The following is a 9,744-nucleotide window of genomic DNA, read 5'->3' as shown; positions in this document are numbered from 1 at the left end:
AAGTGTTGAAACATGCTTAAGTTTTAATAAATGCAATTGAAGAACCTTCCCTTTATACAGCTTTATTCATCTTTGGATTTCACAACTGAGATTTGTTTCTATACAGGAAAAAATGGAAGTAATTTTTACAAAGAAGATTTACATTCTAGAATGTATTAGGTATATCATCTTTATCCTGTAATACTACATTTAAATATTTGTCTGCACTTTGAAAAGAAATGTTAAGTGACACTTGAGAAACTTTTAAACAGTTTCAAATTAATCTACAGATCTGTGATGTATTTAAAGATGCCTTTTTCAGCAGAAAGATCATATAGGGTTCTGGAAACATTGCTTTGGGAAAGTAGAACCAAATTCATTTGTGGTTGGTAAAGAAGTTCCACAACTGACCTATTAACAAAACAGATGTAGTAAAATACACTAAACAATCTCATTACAAGTTTCTTGATGAAATCACAGTGAATTACTACTATTTGTTACAAATAACATTTGTGGAAGTTTATTTTCAACAGTTTTATGGGGTAAGACAAACAGGTGACCTCTGAACAGGATTTCATCCTTAGCTGTGACAAGCAGTAACTACACATGGAGATCAAAATGCAGCATCTTAAAGCCAATCTTGGGAGGTTTATTATTTTTCTTAAATCAAACATGAAATCCCCATTTGCAGGGGCGGGGGGGGGGAGTTCTCCTCAAGAAGGATACATTGACATTACAAATGGTTTTCTGGTTTTGCTGCTGTTAGGTTTCGGGTTTGTTTTTTAAACCAGGTCCTAGAAAACACCATTCCTGATTGCATAGAACTCATCTGGTTTAATTATACTGTAACCTACCACTGCTACTGTATAATGCTTCTATTATATACTTTAAAACTAAAGACTCAGTAACCTTCTGTGCTTGAATAGGGACTCAAGTATAAATACAGGGAGCCTAAGGATCGATCTGGTTTTAAAAACTGCTTCACTATGCTTGTTCCATGCTGTATACAATTTAGTCTCTCTTGTGTGTCCAGCACAACCGTTAAGAGCAGCTTCCAGCTTTTTGATGTAGCTGGAGCATTAAATGAACTTCCAACTATAGTTCTCTAAATACTTCTTATTTAAAAGCAGCCATAACTAAAAAAGAGGTTTGCAACTTCATTATGAGCATAAGTATCTTCTCAACAGCTCAGGTCTTTTGACTTTTATCAGATGGTAGCACTGTGTTTTGCTTCTTGCTTTGTTGTTTTGGGCTTTTTTTTAAAAAAAAAAAAAAAAACAACAAAAACTACTGACCTTGGCTATTCAGTGTACTGAGACTATTGTGAATGGTTTGAGGGAAAAAATAATCAAATGTAGATCTTCAAGATTTCCCTCAATTCTAAACTATTTAAAAAAAACCAAAAAACACCAAAACCCAATGTTTATACCAATACTCCTGTATGTCTGTGACACTAAATTTGCCACAATGAAACTGTAAACTTCATGGCATCACATCTTTTAACATTTATTCTCTCAGTACAGGCTAACATTAATGAAAATGCAATTCTCTTAGCAGCTTTCAGACAAAATACATGACCTGCATAACAAAAACTAAATTAACTTCAACTCATCAAGTATTGTAAACACACTTTCAAAGCACTGCACACCCCTTTGACTTATATTTACAACAGGACCACACGATTTTCAAAATTACTGGATTATTTAAGCACAAATACTTCTCAAGCTTAAAACCATTTTAAGTTACTACCATTCAGGAGGGCTTGCAGGGACAGGGCAGGAGGTGCTTGTTTTAAGAAAAGGTACAAACTCTAGGTAACATGTCCAATTGTTTTTCCGTTGTTTAAGTGCTATCACTGCAGTACTGCAGGCACAAACATCATACCAATAGTTCAGTTATTCCTCTGAAAGAGGAGCAAATCATCAAACAGTTACATTTTACAATGATATTTCGTAAGATCTAAACTCAAGACCAAATATTGCCAATATTCCTAAAGACTAGCACACAGCGAGACAGAAGGGCAACAGGCACCTCTCTATCAGTAACAATTCAATGTGTCAGTCATCCTACGTGCAACCCTCCCTGACTGTATGCCCCAGGAGAGCGAGCCACCGTTCGTAGGAGAATCTAGAGGAACTGGCCTAACCTGGAGTCCCCATTGTTTTTAACGAAGTCCACCCTTACAATTCTGGGCAAGGAAGAACATGCTAGATTAAAAACACGACACCACTACCACAGTTGCACTTAAGGTTCTAACAAGATGTCTGTCAATTTTGAGGGTCTTTTCTAGTTTTCTGTTTCAACAGAGCTGTTGATTTAGTTTGGTACTGAAGACATCCAAGAATTATACAGTTAGGTATTCCGGTTTTATACTTTATGCAGACTGTTGGTTACAATTGGAACAGAGGAAATTCAGAAAGAAAATCTTACATAAAAGCAAACTGAGAAGCCCACCTGAAATTTACATGTATACAAACCATGTCCTGACAGTATTTCATTCATGATTGGAACACAAGGAATGTTGACCTTAACTTTGTCTTTGTACTTCACAAGTTCTTCTCAAACTGCAAACAGCTCATTGGCTCATAACTGTAAGGATTTGGCTATCAACTTTGTTTTTGTACTTTACAAGTTCTTCTCAAACTGCAAACAGCTCATTGGCTCATAACTGTAAGGATTTGGCTATCATTCTTGGGGATTTATGGATTAAGTAAGTCTGGAAATTTGTTTCTTCTCTGAAAAAAAAAATATAACCTTTTAAATATAAGAATTGCTTAATAAGCAGTAGCTCAACAACTTAAATCTTCCAACACTTTAAAAATACTATATAAAGGTTTAAAACATATAAAAGCACAGTACTAGTAATGCCATCAACAGTACAATCCTTCTAAAGGAGGATCTTTAGAAAGGAGAACTTCCTTCCTAAAGGAGGAAGTTTCCTCACTATCACCATCAACATACCACAGTCTTGCATTTTAATATTTAATTGTAATGGCATGGTTAAATATTTTATTGCTATTTACACAAGTTTGGGTGGGTTTTTTTGGTTTTTTTTTGGGGGGGGGGGGGGGGGTGTTTGTTTTTTTTGAGAGCTGCAAAAATAATTTTCCTTCAAAGTTGAAAGATGAATGTGGAAAATATATTTTTCAATTTAAGTAATTCCTTATTACCAAAATCAGTTCTGTGTCTAGTTTTGTGGGGTTTTTGGAAGCCAGACTTTTACAACGGTCTCCAAGTGAAACATCGAGCTCTACAGAAAGGCGTGTTCCAAGGCCCGCTGAGCCACTCCTACAGCAGTAGCATCGTGCTGGTGTGAAACTGGTTTACTGCGAGGGGTGTTTGCAGCGAGAGTTTCTCACGGTACGGCCGGAGGGACAGATGACGCCACCGCAGCGGTGACGGCTGCGGCAGAGGGTTCTCCTGCTGCCTGCCCGGCCTGACTCTCGGTTGGAGACGGGCACCCACCCAGCCTGGCAACCTGAGGTACAGTTCCTTCTGCAAAGCCAGCTCAGTCTGGCTTTGTGCAGAGAACTGACTTCACCAATGGGTGTATATAACATGCTTTGCTTTGGGGGGGGGAAGTATATATATTATGTATTTTTTACTATAAAAAGCTCTTAATAAAAAGATTAAAAATCAAGAGTCTACATTATGAGTATATATTGTTAAGATAAATGAGCAACAATCTGTTCTTGCTCAAGTTCTTTAATGAATTGCACTACTCTGTGCTAAAACTTCTACATATTAGCAGCATCATATCTCACCGTTTCTAAACTGTCTTTATGGCAGTTATACCATACACAGCTTGCTTTAAAGAGATGCTAATAAGGTACCTCCTGGTAAACATAGTCAAGTGCATTACATATACAACTTTTTGCATCGGGTATTGTAACACAACTTAAGACCAGATGCAAAGCCACTCAAATACTTCTACGAAGTACTAATTCTAATGACTCTTCACACCTTGTTCAAATACTAAAACTTGCTTATGTCACTATGTTTTACCTCCATCAGTTGGTGCTAACCTTGAATGAATATTCCAGCTTTTCCCAAAGTTAAATTTTGTTCGGCATTTTCCAACTCACAACTATGACCACAAATACATTTGTACACACACTGGTTGGTTTTTTTTTACTTTCTCATCCAGCTTCACATGAATAAGAATTTTTACAAAAAAGATGAACAAAATTACAAGCTTTACAGAAAAGCAAAAGGAAATACTAGCATCTATAAAATACTTAAAACATACATACTTTGTTCCAGCAGCAGTCCTGTATACAGACAGCATATATATTAACCGTAAGTAGATTTAACATGGATGTGTGGTCAAACGTATTGCTTGCCACTTACAGCCATCTAGTGCTTCCACTGGGGCCCTTAGGATTTGAGTGGTCCTTTGCACAGCAGCTACTCCACAGTGTAACAGCCTAGCGTGCAGTTCCCTGCTTCTGCTGTCATCAGCTATTACAGAGAAAAGCAGGATTTGGGATAAGCATAAGGAAATGTTGGAGCACTTTCAGCATACAGAGAATGGGATTGTGAATTCCAGTGGACAAGCAAGAAAGTCAACCTGAGGCTTGATGTCTCCCTAAGAGCAACAGCAGCTGCTCTGGGACAGTTGCAGTCCGAAACTTCAGTATTCTTCAACCATACAACGCAAAGGTCAAAACAATTTCCATTTCTCCTGATCAACATGAACTGTCCTGTCTCTATCGCCTATTGTGCCCTAAGACATACATCAACAAGCATGAAAGTTCTGGTCACAGGTATTGCTATTCACGCTATCTGTATGTAATGTAACCCCAACCATCTCTTCTGTAAAATTTAACAGCTCAATCTAGTGGTTAAGTAAGCCATGTCTAAGTGCTGTTTTGCCAGCTAAGGTTTCTAACATTAATCAGTGGTGCAAAGGAAAGCCCCACCAATACAGTATGCTCAATCTGAATTTATACAGTAATGTGCATAAATTTATCCTTTTCTCATTCCAGCACTGCATATATTTAGCGCTACACATTTGATTTTGCCTGCATTTTCAAACACGTTTGCATTTTGGTATGCTTTAAATATGTTTGTATTTTTAAATTTTTGGCTGCTGTAATATTCAGATGTATTAAAGAAATCAACTTTAAGTAGCATGAATGGGAGCAGTGCAATGAGCAATGTATATCTATATAGTTTTCCTGTAGAAGAAAATACCCACTAATGCTGTGTTTAAAATTGTCCCTATTTAGAAAAGTAAAAACAGCAGTCCGTTGGAGGAAAAAAACCCAGAAGTCTACAAACTAGATGTTCCTATACATAATGATGAGGAACCAAAGCTTTGAAGGTCTCAGTGCTTCTTTATTCACAAAGGAATATTAGCTAGCTTCTGTCCAAGAATCTCAATGCGCCAAATCAGTATGACTGACACTCAGAGCTCTTGAGTCTGTCAGACAATTATTTCGTTCCTGTGTGAAGGGGAAAAAAAACAAACAAACAAACAAATTAAGCAGATGTCCAGACAGTTCAAGCAAATAAACAAAAGTACTAGCTTAAACAAATATGAAGAACTACAGAGAACTGGCCTTGTTCATGTTGGGTAGGGAGACTTTTTCTTTTCCTGTGTTCTAATAACACATCTTTTTCCCCCAACTTTCAACTAGCAATGCTGAAAATATCTATTGGTAAGTATATACAGCCTTTACAATCCTGACCCAAGTCTTACCAGAAATGCAAAAGCCCATCTATGGGAATTGCCATGAATGTCTATGGTGGGTGAACTAGAAAAGTTCACAAGAAGTGAGAACCAATTTTAATATCACAGCGTATAAACAAACAATAAATTACTCTTCTGGAAGTCACATCAATTATATACTAAGGGTCCATTTTAGGGGCACAGCATTTTCAAACCTTGGCACTGTTGCTGCAAAGAATTATGATTTACCTGGGATTTTTTTTTTTTTTGGCTGAACTTCACGCTAAGCTAAGTTTTGCATACATTTCACACCACAGAAAACTCTGCAGTATGTTCATTAGAGATAATACAGCTTAGACACCTTTATGCCACTCAACAGTAAAATGAGAGCCATACAGTTTGGGCTTTCTTGCCACTGTAGGACAAATATGAAGAAGATCCTCATGTACATTTTGTTAGTACGGAAGCAATTTTGTCTTCCTAAAATTAGTTGCAGTTACTGTGTTAGTAAAATGCACAACACTGTTTAGAACGCAGAACATTGCTAGCTTGTTTGACAATATAAGAAACAGTGACTTATTAGGTAAAAACAGAAAATGGGGAAGTAGCAATTGAGCACACCATATACAGTTAAGCAAAATAAGAAGGTTTTATATTAGGAGAAGCGTAACATAGATCAGACAAACTTTTAGAGACTGCTCCTGGGCAACCTCAGAAACAACTGAAGTCGCATTTAAGGGAATCTGAAAATGTACAGCAATTAAGATGATTGGGCCCTTTGCAATAAAGGGGCTCATGTAAAAAATACTTGGTAACTGGGCTTTAAAAGTTCTTGTGTTTTTAAGCAGCATTTACAAGAACGTAACATTCCAGAAGTTTCATATCCTCTGTAATAGTTAAAAGGTCCAACTGGTCGGAGTTAAGCACTTGCTTAACATTACACATAATTCACAAAAGAGATACAGAATGATGCCTTAAGCAGATGCTTTAAGCATCTTACTGGAGTAGGATCTTACCAATCACTAGGAGTTTGTTGTTTTATTATTTATCATGCTCTTTTATCTCAAACCCTACTTATGATACCTATTTTTGTAAGAGTATTGTAGGGCTTCTTACTTGAAAATGATCTTCAGTAGCCTTGCCACCCATGTTAAGAACATTCAGAGAACTGGCACGCTTCATGCTGCAACCAGGACAGTGAACATGCAAGGATAAACCAATCAGAATAGCTGAAAACTAACAGCTCTAAAAACACAAGTATAACAATGAGCAATGCACAGTTAAGGGATTTGGAACAATGCCCCAAAACTGATCTGAGGGGATACCCTTTAAGGTAACTACGTAACTTAGAATATGTTTATATTCGGTTCTAAATTACATATAAAACCAAAAAAATTACAAGCTCCTTAGAGCTTAAACATTTCAGGCAACTGATTTCATTTCAACTCAAAAATCTCAATTTTTAAAGCATATCAAGTACATACACTGACTTAGCATTGATTTTTAATTAATTCATTCTCAGTTTCAATTTTATGCAGCTTCTTACAAAAGCATCAAAACATTCAGACAGTTTAGGAAAAAAAAGTGAAATAGGAATAAGTTTGTCACATAGGCAGCATTTAACTCGGAAAAGCTACAACAAACATTAGTTTAGTACTTTCTGCCTCATCTAGGTAAGTCTCCAGAATCTATTTCAAAAAGCATTTTAAGATCTTTTATTTTCATTCATTTCAAAGTAAAGGGAAATAAGATGGTTGCTGCTATTAACTCTGGTTATGCTTTTGGCTTTACAATGCTCTGAGCCATAGTAACAACCCTACAATACTGTATTGAAAGCAACAGATAAGGAGATAAGGGGGGGGGGGGGGAATCACCACCTACACAGGAGCTACTGACAGTCAAAATATCACTGCATTAACAGTAATATCTACTGTTGTTTGGGATGAGGATTAATAATTTATCTACATTTCTCAAACATATACAAAACTTAACAAAAATATTTTAAAGTGTGTGTAACAGAATTCAAGATTAGTCTTAAGATTCCTATCATCTTGGTGACTACAAGAACGTCTGATGTCCTTTATCCCAAAGTCTCTGTACATTACTCAGAATGTTCTATGTTTGCTTTGATTTTTCACTAGCTCTTTAACTATTTCAAAACTACTACATGAGGGCTTTGAATATATATTTGATGAACTATTCACAAGACAGTAAGGCCCTAATCCTGCAGGGCTACCTACAGCTTTTGAGACAACTGGATAATGCAAAGTTTCCAATGCCTTCCAATAACATGGAAAGGTTTATCCATACAGATCACGTTAGATATTCACCAGTTTTTCTTTCTACTGAAGCAAGACTACTAACAGTCAAAATCAAGCACAAGTTTTAAATGCTTTCATAAAGCAAAGGCTTAGCAGAAAAAGGAACCAAAACACTAACAAACACAGGCACCAGCTGCCGCATAGCATAGGCTTACTGTTTTTTCCTAGCATTAAATCTGAATGTTTCAAAAGCTAGAATGCACACAATTTAAAATATTTGACATGAGTGTTAGCAACAACAAAGCAAGGACTCATGCATGGTATACTCCTCTCATTTATTCAATGAAGCATGTACAACAGAGGTTATATATGGAAATCAAAGTAAGTTAATCCTTAAAACACAAACAAAACATTACATAAAACTCTTCAAAAGAGCATATAGGTTTACAGAAAACATTCCAGGGAAATAGAAAATCCACCAGTAAAAATTTACACAAGTATTTTTAGGTTCTTGCTGAAGTGCCAATCAAAAAAGAAATTTTTAATCACGCATGAGATACTGTTTTGTTTGTGGGCTGGGTTTGATTTTGTTTGTTTGTTTGTTTTTAAATCAACATACTTAATAACTTTAGTCTGGCAAATGCACTTTTAATTCCCTCCATGTTAGAAACATGATCGCACAAACTGCATGCAGTTGTTTTTCTGGTGCGTAAGTAATAGCAATAATGAAAGCTTTTTATTTTCTCCCCTCTTTTAAACTACAAATCTTAACTGTTCTGCTGTATGATCAAAATTTTCAAAATGAAGTAAATAAAACCTAACTCTAATTAAGCAAAGTTAAATTTTTACAGAACTGAAGAAAGAACTGATACTATGCTTCAGATATTGTATGTTTCAAAGAACAGTTCTTAAGAGATTTGTTCTTTGTCAAAAAGACTTTTGCATTATTTTAAAGAAACAATTTCCCTGATGAGTTTTCCACTTTATTCTCTCCAACCTTCTGTATCAAGCAACAACATGAAAACTAAGTCCTTCTTTCTTTCATGCTGTGCTATTAATGTATTTCTATTTGAGTATTTCTCATTCAAAATCATACCACCACTGCCAATTACTATTTACAGAAGCACAGTTTAAACAACAGATGTAAACCAGTTTCAAATAAAGTCTTCATAGAGACACAGGCAGGGGATGCAGAGGCATACTGGTAAGGAGGGAGGCACATAAATCTTCTACCTAGAGTGGCTGACTTCATAGCAAAAATTATTTCTATGTATGCTATGTCAGTATTGTAATATTCAGCTAACAAACACACTACAAACAAAAGGTTTGCATAATAAAAGCTGAATATCCCTTTTGTTAACCTCAGAAGCAGAAAAAAATTAAATCAACTTACAGAAGTTTCTTCAGAAAATGAAATCAAAATGACTTCTTGGAATAGCAATATGTACAGCTATGCTTCATGATCTACAAAGCTGGTGTTTAATACCAGGAATCTTTGCATTTGTTATTAAAACCAGCTAATATAAGTTAGGATTAAAAAATGTCTATGCGTTACAAGAACAGAAATTGTAATATTTATTGTCTTACACATTCAGCGTGCATATCTACATAAAAGTCTGTCAATGCAACACACTTATTGCAAGTTTTAAGAATAAATTATTCTTTGAGGACTACGGTGACATCTAAAAAACAAGAATATTTTGTCAAAAAGGAAAAGCAAGAAAGATATCGCTTTGTTTTCAAATTTGTTTCACACTGATGTCTTTATATGAAGAAATCTTATCTGGTGATACAGACCCCACAACATAATTAATGTGAATGTGGGTAGAT

The 9,744-nt window shown here is 35.7% G+C and overlaps 1 protein-coding gene across 4 annotated transcripts in view; it reads right to left on the bottom strand.

Moving 5' to 3' along the window:
- Window positions 1–46: 46 nt before the first annotated feature.
- The window catches only part of KLC1 (kinesin light chain 1), a 50,882-nt gene continuing 41,184 nt past the window's right edge, over window positions 47–9,744 (bottom strand). For 2 of the 4 annotated variants that reach the window (XM_049828362.1, XM_049828363.1), the window contains exons 15-16: window positions 6,770–6,836; window positions 47–5,426 (exon numbers count right to left, since the gene is read on the bottom strand). In XM_049828362.1, the coding sequence (XP_049684319.1) occupies window positions 5,361–5,426; window positions 6,770–6,836 (133 nt within the window). In that variant the 3' untranslated portion in view covers window positions 47–5,360. The remainder of the gene's footprint in view (window positions 5,427–6,769; window positions 6,837–9,744) is intronic. The other 2 variants (XM_049828364.1, XM_049828365.1) reach the window with 1 other exon arrangement.

This window comes from Accipiter gentilis, chromosome 25 (genome assembly GCF_929443795.1).
Source record: "Accipiter gentilis chromosome 25, bAccGen1.1, whole genome shotgun sequence".
In the NCBI taxonomy this organism is placed as follows: Eukaryota; Metazoa; Chordata; class Aves; order Accipitriformes; family Accipitridae; genus Astur; species Astur gentilis.
This window is presented reverse-complemented; position numbering and strand designations above follow the sequence as displayed.